At 37.3% G+C, this 17,229-nt stretch overlaps 1 protein-coding gene across 4 annotated transcripts in view; it reads right to left on the bottom strand.

The window, feature by feature from the left end:
• Positions 1 to 17,229, bottom strand: part of LOC124404221 (reticulon-1-A) — a 41,887-nt gene that overhangs the window by 11,967 nt on the left and 12,691 nt on the right. Inside the window, exons 1-2 of one of the 4 annotated variants that reach the window (XM_046878171.1) lie at positions 7,211 to 7,557; positions 1,447 to 1,482 (exon numbers count right to left, since the gene is read on the bottom strand). The exons of 1 other annotated variant lie outside the window; for it this stretch is intronic. In XM_046878171.1, coding sequence (XP_046734127.1) covers positions 1,447 to 1,482; positions 7,211 to 7,355 — 181 coding nt within the window. In that variant the 5' untranslated portion in view covers positions 7,356 to 7,557. Of the gene's footprint in view, positions 1 to 1,446; positions 1,483 to 7,210; positions 7,558 to 17,229 lie in introns of those variants that run through there. 2 more of the 4 variants (XM_046878169.1, XM_046878173.1) reach the window with 2 other exon arrangements.

The following is a 17,229-nucleotide window of genomic DNA, read 5'->3' on the forward strand; positions in this document are numbered from 1 at the left end:
AAAAATTAACGTTTCATTTTTAGGTTATTAGGATCGATAACCAAATCTGTCATAAGAACATTCAATAAATGTTGGAAAGACAAATTATTTACGAATATTATTATGTATACAAAATATTCCTGAGAAGTAAAAAAAAACTTCGCCTGTGTTCTGTCAGGTGGTAACGAAAGTGCAGGTAACAAATTAAATGTGAGTAACAAGATTGCCGAGAGAGCATATTATCTGAAGTCGTTTGGAATAACGCCAAGCGACTGAAGATGGCGCCACGACTCAATAAGCGTCGCAGCCATTGCGAAAACCAAATGTATGTATGTACGTCTGTAGTGCAACAATTTGTAAACTGAAACGATAATTATTGATTTTTATAAATGAATTTACAACTACTTGATTGTTACACTGCTTAATTAATTGAACTTGATTAATGCCTGCCATGCTGTATTTATTTGCCCAGACTTCACTGACGATGAGATAATAATACAATTCGTCTTTGAAACAAAAAACGGAATACAAAAAAACTTTCTGTTGATCTTTCCGGACTTCGCACGAGTGACCAATCCGATTACGTTACTTGCCCATTAGCATGCATAGCGACAATGACACTCATCATTGATAAACTAATCGCTCTGACTAAGCATGATAAAACGATGCTTGAATGCAAAGTTCGATGATGACAAAAAAAATTACAGGTATGTTGGTATTGTGTGGTTCAGTGAGGTGAAATTTCAATAGTACGATTTGAAAACAGAATTCACGATGCATCAGAATTGCTAACACCGGCAAAATTACGGATCGAAAATGGGCGAGAAATCGTATTTCAATCACTTCATCCTTTACGATCTTGTAAGATTTGGTTGTTATTCTGACGATGTTCCAATCTGCATTATCGACAATTTCAGGAATCAGTATCGATAATAATTGCACTGCTTGAGTCTAGCGACCTAGCGAATGATACTCTACCTACCCAATTTCAAGCTTATCGAAGATTCTGATTGAAACCAAAAAAGCAAAAAAAAAGTACGTACTCTACATTGATTAGAAATAATTTCTGTGTTTCAAGATTAATTAAAATCTGATAGTGAATTAGGCAAAAAACGTGCTATTAAAACCGCCATAAACTCACACTGCTCGATTATCTTACACGTGTCTGAACAGTGAAAAACTAGAATAATTGTGAAACTTTTGGATTTTCGAAATACCAATACAGCAACACAAACTGTCCATAAACTTCGTACAAGCTTAGTGAATTTTTTTTGTTTCAGTATTTGCTCTCCAATTCCTATTTTACATGGAAAAGAGAAATGAGCCATGCACGTGGAAAATAAAAATAGTGAACTTGTGGTTCACTAATGATACGTAAATACAGACTTAGAAATATATTGCACAGAAAAAGAAAGGTACTAAGATGTTCTAAGAGACACGCACAACACATATATCGTCGATTCTTACCTTTGGGGTTCAGTCTTTCTGGGTTAAACCATGCGTCTGTAAAGATAATATTAAATAGGTTAATTTAGCGAACTTTCCATCACCCTGAGATGAAATTTTTACATAGATATACAACTTAAAGGAAGAAAACGTTAATCGACCTGAGTCACGAATTTTTAGAACCGTAATTTTTTACCCGAAAATTGAATACCGTGAAATATTATTATTCACTGTACTTTGACTCACGACGATCAACGTTTTAACCTTCAGATTTTTTTAATTATAAAAAAGTTACCCTACATGTTAGCGAATAGTTCAAATTTCATATAATAGCGTTAATTTTCCATCTCTTGTAATATTTTTACAACAGCGATAGGTAGATCATTGTATAGGTGAACAAAAACGTAAGTATGCATAATATAATAGCCTGGGTTTAGTTTTAGAAATTCAAATTGTAGGATTAAAGTCCATTCCGTTGAATCCACAGAGCTGCGAGATTTATTGTCAAGTCGCTATTTCTATAAGTGTGTCAAATAAGTATAGAGATAGTGAGAAGTATATATACTAGAAGGTATGAGATTGCGTAACACTGGGGAAGCTATAGATAGCACGAATAATAGAATCATGTGTGTATAACCTATAACGTGACATTTATAGTTCCAAAGTTTCATTGCAAGTCAATGTATTTTCCTATTCTAATAAGTTCATTCATAAGAGAGTCGTTTATACACATATAATAGTGTAACTTGCTGCCAAATACGGAATAATTCATTACTTATTATACCTCAATAAATTATAAAAAAAAAAAATAAAAATTATCTGCAACAATTTAAAGAACGATAAAGCAGCTGCGAAAAAAATTTGCTTCAACGACATACTTTTGTTCTCATATTACCAGCAAAGAATAATAAGAAATATTCCGGAGATTCATACATAAGGTACTTGAGGTATAACCTATAAATCTGTCCCCAGCTTCTGAAAGCGAAGCCTGGTTAAACATACATACATACCGGCTGGTTTAAACATAGCTTTACTAACAATTAGCACTCGTCGGTAATAATAAGGCAGCAGCCGGGTCCTTTCTGTTTGCAGTTTCGTCACCAATTCATCTACGCTTCGAGTATAACACGGATCTTCATGAACATTATTTTCAGCTCGGATGCTGGATGTGAATGATATTTGGTATAAATTATTAACAGATTTCCGGAATGAGTTCAATGAAGCGTGTCCCGGTGATCGAACGAATTCGAAATTCGTAAGTGAGAAATATTGGCGCCATTAGGGAACGAAAGGTTATAGGTTAGGAATCAGTCAGTATAAAAAAGAATATATACAATAAGAGAAAGAAAAGTAGAAATAGAAATTGTAACGTTAAGCATAAATTTAAAACCGAAGAAAGAAGAGAAAAATACAAATCAAAACTTTTGTACCTACAAGTTGCAGCAATGAATCATCGTCGTAACGTTGCAATAACCGCAGATGGAAGTGGTAGAATAATAATAAAATTCAACTTACCCACTGTTCATAATTATTATACATATGTATGTAATTTTAATCAAACTGTATGCTTTTTTTATCAGATATAATATCATGTGAGGATTATTTAATGACGCAATTTACTTCATCGTAAGTATGTATGTATCTACGAGAAAATTAAAAACCGTATCAAATCGTTCACCAAAAGATTTGATCAGTAATCGTTATCTAGAAATACGTGCATATAATATTCTCACTGTTCTTGCTTTAAATTTTCTGGTAAAAACGGAGAACTGTTGTACATTCCAAAGGTTGGTACAGATAACTGAATTATCACTTAAAACACAATAGATCTGTTGTTGAATTATATAAAATAAAAAGACGAATAAAAATCAAGCACCGTAAAGCGAGTTACATCAACATGATGATTTGAAAAAATGTTGCTACGTCGAAACAAAATCGCGATAACACGATAAGAAAATGTGAAATAAAACTGTAAGTTGCAAAAATTTGTTTTATCATGAGATAAGTTATCCATAAATTGTGCCACACTCCTCGCGGAGCTTTTTACACTATCATTCATCACTAGGATTACAAATAAAACGACCGTTGATGGAGGTTATAATTACCATCTTGTGATAGGCATAAAATATATTCAGTTACATCTGTAACAAGTTGTGGTAGACACCACAGACAGTTTCAATGCCTTTCGTATAAGACGATCGGCTTATTGTTAAATCATCCTTCGCAAGCAAATATTTCATCCGAATCACGTGACCGATATAAATATTAAATATACTCTTTTACGTTCAATGCAGCGAAAGAGCGTTGAGGATATAATGTTTTGAATACCTCTTAGCAAGAGCAAGTTCTCATGAATCCGCTTGCATTTTCGTTAGTGCGTACGAATGAAATCAAAATTTAACAAATAACCTAAATCATCTCTGACTGACTGATCAATACTCTACGAATACTGACGTCTTTGGCTCAAAAATGCAGGCATTAGGCTATACAGTCGGGACTGAAACGTGGAACGTAGAACGTGTCCTAGGTTATGTTTCTCTGGTTACTTTTCTAGGTATGGTTATTTCGTTCAACAATCGAGGTGCGCTCTTTACAGAACTCGAAAAACCCGAAGTGCGAAACCTAGTCTGGGACTGTATCCCCTCATGGTGTGTGAAATTCTATGATTCGTTCTAACGATTGTATACAAAGTATTTACTACTTATTGTCTACCGATGGATAAATATCTACTTGTGGTATGTGGAACTAAACAGATAGGTTAAGTTAGGTTAGATCGAGAGCTCTCGCCTCTTCGCACCGGTTATTGCGTCGTGATGTAGACGAGTTTTTCTTGCACGTATATTGTGTTACAAAGCGGATGAGCATTGGTGCGCAATAACTGCGCGATGGTGGACTTGCAACTTGTTGTGAAACGGAGGCCTATTGATAGAAACCGATTCATTCAATTTATGTTTTCAAAGTGCATACACGCTGCGTAATTAAATGCAGATAAATAATTTACAATTGGCGTGGATTTTTGTATGTTTTGTATAATAAAAATTGCAAGACTTTCGAGGAAAGTAATTCACTCCGGAATCCTACATCAACTGTATTTTTTATCACTCCTGAAAGGACTCCATCGTAATGTAATATATGCCTGCCGTCTGAGACTACAGAATGAAAACAACTAGGGTCGAGTTCATGGATATAATCGTATAAAGGCACAACGACCGACGAAAGATAATGACTATGTAGATAATTGTAAGAACGATAAGTTTGCTTTTTCGCATACGAATGTTGTGATTCTGAACATATTTTTCATCGCTATTTTACCAAGTTTCCAAAATTTGACATTTAAACTGCGATATCCGTCGAAAATCTTTAGAACAATTGCATTTGGAACAAAATTTTCACAATTTGATTTTATACCAAACATTCCGATTCGCTCACGTGATATAAAAAGTCTTTTTCTAACCTTTAAGTTGCGAAGTTTCATCAGCCAGAAACTTTTGGCAAAGAAAGTAACGAACGAATTGACAAAAGCTCAACTTGGCTAAAGCAGCACAATAACGCCGTCATATCTTGAATACATCATACAACGGTTGTTTGCATCGTTTTACAAACATACCACAACAATAAGTCACAGCTAGCCTTGACTGAGGACTTTCTCCTGGCCGAGCAGCGTTTTTCGGTTATAAATGTGGCAACACTCGATGTTGTGCTAGTGCACGGAACTCTGGAGACAATACAAGATTAGCTGTGACCCTCAGTAACTATGACTAGTACAGAAGTGTTCGTTTCACATCTAGCACAATGACCAACTGCTACCAATTAGTGTAAACTTCCTCTTCGTTATCGCAAAGTAAAGAACTAGGCCCATACCGTTAAATCATATCAGTAACCACACGAACGATTGTGTCCCAAACAACAACAAAAAACTTGAAGGACCGACCGTTATTTCCATAAAATGAGTTTTCCTAAGCCATGAACAGGATAATATTCGAGCGGTGTGAAATTCGACGCCATAATTTGTACGGAGCTGGATCCGCATGCGCGATAAAAGGTTCCATTCGTGGCGTCAGACACCGCAGTGATGACTGCTATCACTATTTACAGGTGCTGTGATCCGGCACTAGAAAGTACGAGACGAGCAGATGAATTACGTGACTTTGCACCAACATTCAAAACCCGAACTAACAAAGAGCCACTGGTGACATAATGAGAGTTTTGACAAAAACCGAGCAAACCACTTCTACGCAACAAAAGAATCTGACAAACAGGTTGTAGGATGATTCAAAAAGACACGTGATCTGCATTTGAAAGCGTCAAATATCTTGGGCCAACTAAAAGCTGATCCTCCAATTGTGTCTTAAGTTTATAACTTGCGATTCATCCTCAAAAATTTTGGAATGATACATCAGTATAAGCTTGTTACTGTGCCATCGGTGTAATATCTCTGATGTGAGCAAAATAATGTAGAGAATCTATTACGACCTTGGACTCACGAGCTGTGTTAATTGCGGGAAATAGTATGGATGTGAAATAGTACAACGTCCAGTGACGACATGGCATAAAGGTAGTAGCTTTTGGACGAATATATAAGCTATACCATTTACCAATAGTAGCAATCTATTCCGAAATCGCATTACGGGTAGACCTTTGCATCGAGAAATGGAAACTTGATTGCTTCACGGGGCAGAGTCCGGGAGTTATTCAAGTTTGGAGGTGGAGAAACAGGATGATTGATGAGCATTGACTCGGCGCAAGCAAACTGCCAACAAGGCGGATGAGACCGATTAAGAATCCAAATTGGAGAAAATTAAACACCGAGGAGGAAGAGGAGGAGGAGGAGGACTTTGTTCTCACTCCATGAGTGATATGCAGAGGGTGTTGGTATTACCAATTACTTATTCCAACTGCATGCTGCAGCTTGATTGCCAATGTTCAATTCCCAATCACGTTACGTATTCCCTGATGACTTAATTCGGATGTTTGAACAAGTTACCCTTTCGGTACCACATCTATATCTCTTACTGGACGTATAAGTGAAAACTTTATATCCACACAGTTAATCACAGTCTAGGATAATTCTTTTGTCGTTAAATATGCGAACTGATGAAATTTCATTAGAATGCAAAGGCGACTTATTGTATTATAAATGAAGATTTGAGCTCGTCTTCAACCTGATTCAGGTTCAGTTTAATTCTTATACGAATTATACATAAGCATGATTTGTCATAGTGAAATCATTGTTGTATTCCAGAATTCATTAGTAATCCGTTCTTATAACGCACTGCGACAAACTGTAAAGGGAAGAAGATACTGCGCAATTCATTGAGATTAAATCTAACAATTACCTGATTATTTTAAAAACAGTATCGTCGGTTCATTGGTTTCAATTTCTCAAGGTTACGAAGTGTAGATGGTATTTGCTGGGTGAGAAGAATTTAGTATATGTATATAAGACTAAAAATAAAATGTTGTTTGACCGTATTCGGTATATCCGTGCGGTCATAATGATCAGTCAAGTCTCGTACAGGCTGCCATCCTTTAAACATGGTCACAGGAGTGAATTGTTACCTAACGGAGCAGGCGCGGCGTTGTCAACTTGAGTATATGTATACGTCGGTTCGAGAAGGTAAATTGATAATCAGGTTTTTCGTCGCCAAAAAAACGACGCGAAAATAAGGGAAGTCACCATAAAACGAGGCGCAGTGAAAATTAAAAAGAAACTGAAGAACGGAAGTGGGGGAAGTTGCATTATGCACTTAGAAAATTGCATAGCAAAATCAAAAAGGTATCTTACTAGGGTCGAGGATGTTCCATACACAGGGTGTGCCGTTCGAATTGGGCTTTGGGGTTGACGGAGGCCTCTTGCAGACGATGTCGGCTCCCTGATCCACCGCCTCCTTGACGAGGTTCGTAGCGGTTGATATAATTTCCGAATCCATCTCGAAGTGTTGCAGCACCTAAACCTCGCGCACTTAACACTGCTTAAACAATCGAACGCGCCCCTTCAGAACGTTTGGCGTCACGAAGAAAAGCACAAAGTACAAAACGACCGTCGTGTCCAACGCCCGATTTAAAATCGCTGGGAGGGACTCGGTATCGCTGCACTGTCGTCGATGCTGGTGCTCAACGCAAAGAGGACTGACGCTGATATCGACCCGAACCGAGCCTCCTGCAGTCCTCTACCTCCCAGCCCTCACACTCAGGGCGATCCGCGCGCCCCTGCCAGCTTTGCGGACACGTCGTCAACTACCTGAACCTCGAGTCCCGGGCGCCCTGACCTGACCCAGGAACTGGGAACCAGCAAGGCCTTCGACGCCCCGTAAGACCGAGACCTCAGATCCCTTGGCGATCTGAATCTAGAGGACGTCGGACCTTCCGGTTTAACCAACAAATTCGACGAATCTGGATGGGGATTGTTAACTTCCCAAAGTCATAGTGACCATTAGATCGAATACTATTAGTCGAAATTCGCAAGACTCCGAGTAGTTTGAATCACGAATGCTCGAAATTCCGAATAAACTAAGAAAAGTAGATCCCAATTTTGACCATTGGATTGGTTTTTGCTATTGGACAATTCTATTACCATTCAGAACTTTGAGTCTTCGGATTGAAGAAACCGTACTTATATAGATAAAGATCAATCTGCGCTTTGATAATTTGAAATCAATCTGACCTTCACCTGAATTTTAGAAAATGGTACTTTAGACTTATTTTACTAAACGATAAAGAAAGAATTGGGATTATCCTGGCGTCTCGCTCTGGTGATTGTGATGATTTTTTTATAGTCAAATATTCTACGAAGACTGCTTATTGTCGTCGGCTGAAAACTAGAAGATTTTGGGTACTCTGCACTAGGATCGACGATATGATCCTACGTATTTATGGAGACAATTTATCGGTCTAACTGTTACGAGACGTTTGTAAGAACTGCGATACAATATTGCCAAATTATTGTATGTCCTATGACTGACAATGAGTGATTCAGTTTAAAAGTATCGACGGTTTTAGCGTCGGTACCATGCACGGTGTATTTCGTCGAGTGTGATTCAAGAATCAATATACTCATTAAGTTTTTCTGGAACTTCTTTGCTTTGCAAAAATCATCAAGTCTACGTGCGTTTATCGATTCCGTCATTTGGACAAGCAAAAGATATGAAATTAGCTTTAGCTTTCAACTGTGTTTCCAAACTTGAAAGTTATACTGTCTCATCGAAGTTAGGTCACCATGAGTCTTTAGTTTTGGTATCTAGATGTCTAGAATGCGTTATGATCCAAGCGAAATTCACTGTTCGTTAACTGTCTATCTGTGCGACAAATCAAGTCACACTTTTGACATTCCATGAAACGCGTTGTCTGCACGTACCAGAATGACGACGTCTGCTTAAAATAGATTATTCTCGCATCCAGACGATAACGAAATCAGTTATGCGAATTATTAAATTGGATATAATTGGTCGAGGTGTAGATTCGTTATTGTATAACACTGGAGAACATGACGTGGCTTAAAAACTCTCTCTCTCCCTCTCTCTCTCTCTCTCTCTCTCTCTATCAACAAGAGCAGAAGCAAAATACTAATAATAGTAATTAGCGATTCCTATAGTCTAAGACTCGTCTAGACTCTTATAATACGAGTTTTGCATTACGAAGGCACTTATATCCGCGTCCAAAGATAAGATTTAGTGATGGAAACTTTGTAAAACACGATGCTAGTGCGTGATCTGACAGTATATTCTATATTCACGTTACATAGCCACGAAAAACTATATAAGTTCCGTAAATTATACACCAAGTTGCTCATCAGAAAATCAACAGTGAAGACTTTGAACTTGAAGAACCGATTCGTTCGTCACCCGCACGTCACAAGCATCGGTATGAACACGCTCCCACCAACTTCGGCAACTTAAACAAAATTTGTATATTCCTGGGTTATTATGGTCATTTAGTTGCTTACAGACAGCGTTACTTTAGTGTCTTTGCAGCACGATCCGTACTGTGTTTGAAACTTTGATTCGTCATCGTAGGTCAATACAAAAGATGGTACAAATTTCACGTTCAATTGTTGTTCATAAAATGATTGTGCAATGCTCATTTTTCGTTGAATAATTCTTTTAGTCCTTGCATGAGGAGAACAAATTGCGCTTTGCTACCAATTTTGAAGCAATTTAATTCCAACAATACCAATCAAGCCACAAAATTGAAGTTGAATAAGCATTTACAACGGCTCGCGCCTTCCAAACGTGCTTATAAGAATCGAATCTTATCGGGGACTTGTAGAGAGCTTTTCTTACGTTAGTCGAGATAAGATATAAGCTCTTTGGACACGAACCCTGTCATCCAAGTTATCGCGCTGTCTAGACAGCTGCCTTACACTAGTAAAAATAAAAAATAGACTAGGAACGATCAGGAATGATTTTCTTTATAGAAATTCCAATTCTACTCGTGCATTAAAAATAGGTAGTAGGTGCACTAACCTTTTTACTGAGGAGATCAAAACCCGACAAATTTTTCTTTGGAAAAATCTCCAAGACTGTTAGCTAATAATCTCTGTTGATTCTCATAGTGTTAGAGAAGGAAAGGGACAACGAATATGAATCGGCAGAAGGAAAACTAATGAAAAGGGGCACGCTGCAGGAAAACAAAGTTTTTGTTTCATAAAATCGTTATGATTGCGGTTTAGTTGTAGTTTTACCAAAAATTGGTTCATTACATCATACAGCAGGCGATTGGAGCTGTTAATGTAGTTTTTTCTTTTTTGTAAAAAGAATCTGAATGAAATCAGGACGACTTTACAATATGTTGCGTTGCGAGCTGATATTTCGCTAGCTGGGAATATGAAGAGAAGAAAAAAGTAGCTAATACACTCGTGATGTCGTAACAAAGAATAATGCAAGTGGTAAATACATACACCACACGTCCAAAGGGCTTGAGCCTGCTAACGAAGTCTGAATAACCACGCAGGTAGCCTGCAGGGTTGGTAGGTACACAATATACATACCTGAGTGACTATGTACAGCCGGGTGAAAGAGCGAGACTTTTTCGTGATTCTATTGCACTCAGAGACCCGCTTCAAGAATCTTTGCTGGACTGTACAGGCGCCAAGAGGGTTGGTTAGAATGTCGACAGACGACCTGGCGCCCACGCAAACCTCATAGGGATCGAAACCGCAGGTGAGTCAGCGTATTTCCAGACTATACTGATAAATGAGCCGAGAATAATAATCCACGAAATACACTTGTGTCATCGAAATTATTTATCGTTGTTTCCATGTGAGATGAGCAATGGAACGCGTCATCCTTTACTCTCAGACCGAGAGCTTTATTACTTCGGCAAGTGATCGAATGACACTTCAAAATACTTGACAGATTTCATTGGACTCCAGATATTTTACGTAATTGCAAAAGACGTCGTAAGACTTCAGGGGACTTCAGAGATTCATGGATTTCAAAGGGTTTCTAATAAATTCAAGGTTTTTTATGGTAGTTACTAGTAGTTCAGATTTTTTGGGCCTCGTTATACACCCTATTCTACTACTCTCATGTAGACGTAAGAGGGCATGATGGAAAGTCGGGAAAATCAATATTGCGGGGTATTAATAATTTACTACAAAACTGCAGTCAGGTGCCATATTTCCAGAGTCCAACGACCCATTGGTGTGTCAAGAGAAATATTCATCTGTGGCTAGGTAACTAGAGTTATGTAATTTGCAATGTTGCTGCGGATGCAATGCGAAAAGTCGTTTTTTTTTAACCTATGCAACAAATTTGCTCCAGCCGGTGAAAAATATCCTTTGCATTTGTCACCCATTGTTATGTAATCAAAATTCGTCGGTAGTAACGATTTCCGTTACGCGGAAGCTCGTCGACGCAATTCAATTAGCGACTTGTGTCAATTAACTGTCCAAATATGATCTGCAGTGGCGCATCGATGACATAACAACGATGCGACAAAACTGTCTGACACAAAATGATCATACAAGTATGGTATAATGGACTTTCATCGTGGCTTGAATGGTAACGATTGATTCACTGTCTGAATCATCCGAGTTCGATCGCGAAATTCGTCACGCTAGAAAACTGTCGCAGATTTAAATTTGCCGACATTTGTCCGTTTGGTGAATTCCAATGTTACTTTGTTTCCTCGATGTTGATATTTTGAATTACAGAAATGAGAAGATCTACCGAATACTTACTTGTGGAAGCAATCGGTTGATCGATGTAGCTAAATTTTCGAAGTGCAGAAATATGGTGAATTGAAAATATGGTGAATCTTGGAAAAATGAAAAATGCGTTTCACTTAGGCATCGCGATATAAAAAAAATTCTGCAGGTAAATAAACAAGCAGAAACGCGCAGAATACACATCGTTACGCGTCAGCTGTATAAAGTTCACCAAGTCCCTGCGGAAGAAGACGGCATTAACCTTTGCACGAGCATTGCAGGTCAGAACCCTAACGCATTATTCTAAATTTGTTACCCTCAGCCTCAGCCTTTGCCTGATTGAAAATGTTTCGCTGGATGATTATGTTGTCATAGTCACACTGAAGCGTATGGATTCCATTAATCATATTTATACTATCTTAAATTCTAAAAGTCTGAGAAAAGGAATTAAATCATTCTGAATACAAAAGAGAAAATAGAATGTAGAAAATGCTCAGTTTGAAACTTTGAACTCATCGTTAGGGGCTTCAATATCGGCGTCTGAAATTGCGCAACAAAGATAACAAATATGGCGCCATCTGTGTCATTTTCTACAGAATGATTCGGGCGACGCCCGCCAGGCGGTAACGTTGCTTCGTGCTTTAGCGCCAGCTGAAGTAAAGTCAGGGAAGCACACGGTAAAAGACTCGTCCACAATCCCCGCCGACTTTGAAACGCAATAAAATTCAGTCAACAATTGATAGATAAGTGATTGAACGAATTGAGGATTTTTTTTTTTGCACAAGCATATAGCGATGATTTCAATGAATCTCGATGAAAACTATTTTGACGAAGTCTTATCATCGTTTGGTTTGTCTTTTCGCCTCAGAAATTCAAATCGGGGCGAGCTAAATTTTTATTTACTTGCTTATTTAATTTGTGTTTAATATTTTTTCGAACCGAACTAAATGCTGTTTTAATGAAAATGTAATTTGGAGGAGCAGGAAAATGATCAGAGTATGTAAAGTACATTGAAAGTGAATTATTATGAACCGTTGGTTGAACAAGAAAAATAATTGTTTCGCGATTAATAAACACAAATTCAGTTAATGTTTCGTGCTCTAGCGCTGTTTTCAATTACTATAAAATTTGCAAATTAATACAGAAGGTAAGTGTAGCAGAGATGAGGTATTGAGCCTCGCCCGGTAAAACCACTAACGATAAGCGATATTCGAGATTCACGTGAACGATATAATGGCCAAGGCATTCAGCAGTACGGAGCTGATCTATATTTGTACGAACAAAATTATTCGCTCATTGCATAGGTCACGTGTCACCCGGACGTGAGCAGTGCTTTATACCCGTATAAAATGATGTAGAGGGGTCTTCCAATTTGGTTGATCGAATTCTTGGGAGTAAAAATTGTATCTGATATATATAATATGTATGAAATATTAAGTTTTCTAACCTGAGTAATATTTTTTCTACTCGTTGTAATAAACTGTTTGAATTACAGTATCTAAATGCAATATCGATCCTTCGATTTATAGTACATAACAAAGCTTATTGAACCAACCTTGATGGCTGATTGGCGTTAAACCCAAAAGAGAACACTTGGAATGTAAGGCTCATTATTATACGGTACAATTTGTAATGATGCAAGCCCCAACTTGGAAGTGGGTTGCGCAACTTCTGCCAACGCTGTGGAAAATTTTTCAGATCAATTAAAACCAATAAAACTTGAATATCCCAATTAGATTGCCGATTGTTTATATCGCAGATCTTGATTGATCTTGAATTATCACGCAAACCGTTCATGCAACGCTGACTCTTGCCGTTTGATATTGTGTCTCACATATATTGAGCAAATATCGACAGCTGAGTAAATGACAAAATTAAGAGGACTCGAAAAATAAGGTTTATTCAGTTTTTTGCGTCGGTTAATGTTGCGGAACTGCTGCAACGGGAAAAATTTTTCTTTCGAGATATTGGGAAATATTTGACAGGAATTCGGTTTCTGCCTCAAATATTTTAAACCTTCGTGACAACGTCTGAAAAATTCATGAGCCAGTTTTTAGTAGAATTTTGGCAGTTTTCCATGAATTAAAGCCCACCACACCCCTGTGCGAAACTAACCTGAATTTCATTAGGCTAATTACACTAGAGCGTAGACGAACCCTTTCTTCACACTAGCACATGAAGTCATCAATTTATGTAGTCTTTGAAGAAGTATGAGTTGTACCAAAAAAAAAAAAAACGACAAGCAACTTAATTCAAACTGCTGATTTTGTACATCTAGAACTTCTACGAAGGTTGGATTACACCCCGAACTCGAACTGAAACATTGATCGGAAAATCTAGCTGCGACAGTTGCTTATATACATAGAATCTTATTAGCGTCACCCGTTGACAAAAGGAAGAACAAAGTAAAAATGTCAAATACACCGATAAACGTTGAACAGAAGATTGCGAACTTTTAACGTTGCAAATTATTTTTGGTTCACTTGAAGTCTTCCCTAACCTACATTACGTGGATACTTAATTGTAAGTAGAACGATATCAAGTTTAAAAAGGGCATGTCAAATTTCTGCAACCAATTACACGTTCAAGAGCAGTAGTTATATAGGTGTCATCTTACGGCCAACCACCTGTTGGACAGGTTTTTAACCCTTTGAATTATAGTGGTAAGTATTCTTACTCCATATTTTATATCAATTTTTTTTGTATATTTAGAGTATTTTTCAACATATTTCTTTGCGGTTTTTTGCTGTTTCTGATGGTATACTAATAGATACTCACTGATCGAAAGTAATTATTGCGATATAATGTAAATAATTGTTGTTAGAAAGAAATTGATTGAACAAATCGTCAAAAAATTAAAGGAATAATTCATTTCCGAAAATGTTACCTCTCTACACGTTCACATGAATTATAAATTTTTGGGGTCACTGATGAAGAATCTGAAATCAGATTTTGAATATTAAGTATGGCTAATTAAACCAGTGACCCGGAAAATCCCTGCATAGAGTATTTTGACCGGATTCGATCAAATTTGAACTTTTCGTCCGTCATATTGGATGCGCCATATTGAATCCGCCATCTTGAATTTTTGAAATTTCATTTCAGATTTGTAATCAGCCACCCCAAAAACCACAGAATACTATATTGTTATAAAAGTTGACACAACATAATAATGTGTGACTCAAAGGATTAATCAAGGTTAAAGTTTTTCTGGACGGATGAGCAAAAATGGCGCTACGCTATATTGGCACCCACTAGAATACCGATAAAACAGAGCCCAGTTAATCACCTCCATCTTGGCCGCCATTTTCTGGCGAAACGAAATTGCAGGAAGTTTTAAACTAATATGACTGGGTAGAAAAATTGATGTTAATAAATAAACATCTTACAAACAATATTGTAATACGTTTTAAAACTTCCCATAATTTCGGTTCGTCAAAAAATGGCGGCCAAGGCGGAAGCGATTGACCGGATTCTATTATCCAGGATCTCTAACACCCGCCTAATCTGTAGACTAAACAAAAAGTGAGAAAAGAATATAACCGATCGGAAAACACTTACACTTACACTGTAAGATAGTGTGAAAACGTGAAGGTTATCTCATAAAACGTGCCTAAGCTTTATACTTGTGTAGGTAAAGGTTAGAACGATGCAGAGAAAGGTCCGCAGCGATCAATAAAGACAGGTCACCATCATGTACGCTGCTTTGGCCAACCCAGCTTTTCGACAACGCAATTTGCGCCTTTGCGAATGTAATTTTATTATTATTTGCATGAGGTTATCACGAGTACGCCCGATTTCGATTTTGGTTGGTGAAACAATGGTGAAAGCGATGCGACAATTAATGTGAAAACTGAAAGTTGTCATGGACAATTTGCTTTCAATTCCTCATGGGTTCCAAGTGTAATCCTAATTTCACTTCGTGACTGCAAAGAATCTTTGAGACTCTGACTATTGATTTAAAAATTTCTGGGCACCTTTATGAAGGCACGTCAAGATTGTTCAACGAATTTTTTTTACTCGGTTTCTGTGAAAGACAAGTGATGCAGTCTCAAGAGCAAGGCGAGTTTGACGTCCGGAGTTACCGACGGAGTTCAAACGGTTCGAACTGAAGTTGGCTGCGCCAAACTACTGCGACCTTCCCAACAAGTGATAGGTGGAATTTCGAAAGTAGGACGACGCAGTCTGACTGCATCGCAAGGATTCAGTTACTAACGAGTACAGCAGAGATCACATACGGCGTTAGATGACGATCGTCAAACTTTGTTATGGCGATAATGGCAATGAAGGACTTTGGAATCTAGGGATTTCGTACACAACTGCAGTTTTCGAGTTTATTGGAAGGATGAAACGCCCGAATGAAAAGTTGGGAGAGAGAGAGAGAAAAACTGTTAAAGTAATCTCCAGCGGTTTTATTTTTGCCAATGACGATAAACACGAATAAAATAACATCTCTATCATGTCACATAATTAATTCTGAGCAACTTCGAACGATACAAGCTAATATATCAGCAACTTAAGTAACGGTTTTACAATTCTTTTCAAAAGACTTAAGCTCAGATGTTTTTCGTCTGATTTTAATATTTTTTACTTATTTTGTTCTTCGAAATCATATTGAAATCAGTAACATTGAAATGATATTCTGCATTAGTAATCATTAGTAATCATCAGAAGTCTGTAATTATTGATTACTGTAATTATCGACTATGTACGCGAGCAAAATGAGCCTAGAAAAATCTCAATCAAATCAAAATATCCGAGTTTAATCATTTTGAACGATGCAATTATATAACCTTCTCTCAAATTGTCGATATCTTAGTTTCTACGAGTCTGAAAGTAGTAATATTATCGTAACGAAAAATTACTATTTTTCAAGTTTATGATGACTTCGAAGTAGTCGAGTTTTTTAAATACGAATACGTTTTGCCTTATCATGATTCACTGAATTTTCGACATTACTTTAATAGTGAAATAACGGTTTTTCCGAAACGTTAATCATCACAATACAGTTACTAACATTAGCGTCATTGGTTTCTGTAATTCGATTTTTCCCAAATTTATTTTCATTACTGAGGGATGTTGTTTCATGCGTTTTCACTATATATCGTAAGCTCAAATAACACAGCTGGAGATTTTCGTAATGTTTTTATCTTGTTTCTTAACTTTTCGTACCATATCCAGGGCCCATGCATCCTTAATTCGGTAACACATATCAGGAATCCGATGTGTTTTCGTCTCACTGATAGTCGACTTTTGAACTAGTGTAATTTTGGATCTGTTCTCTGTGCCACGATACAACTAAGGAGTCTATCATAAGACGTGAAGGTAACAGAATTTCCGAAATTATTTGATACAGATGTGAAAAAATTCGGCCTAGAACGTAGAATTTTTTTGCCAACCCAGGTTGCCTTGAGGAATTTTATCGACCATCGTATTCTGATTGTTCTAAATCGAAACAATTGTGTACTTTGTTTTATGCGTTTAATGCTCCACGATATGATATATCTGGATTACGATCGCTCCCTTATCACTAGTTACAGGAATGAATAATACACCGATAATGCAGGAAAGATAAGACGCTCAAATATCAGTAAACTTGATGCAATACCGAAGGTGAAATCTAAAAAACGTAGGGATTTGTGTACAAGTGCTAAAAC

Source organism: Diprion similis, chromosome 3 (assembly GCF_021155765.1).
Source record: "Diprion similis isolate iyDipSimi1 chromosome 3, iyDipSimi1.1, whole genome shotgun sequence".
Lineage (NCBI taxonomy): Eukaryota > Metazoa > Arthropoda > Insecta > Hymenoptera > Diprionidae > Diprion > Diprion similis.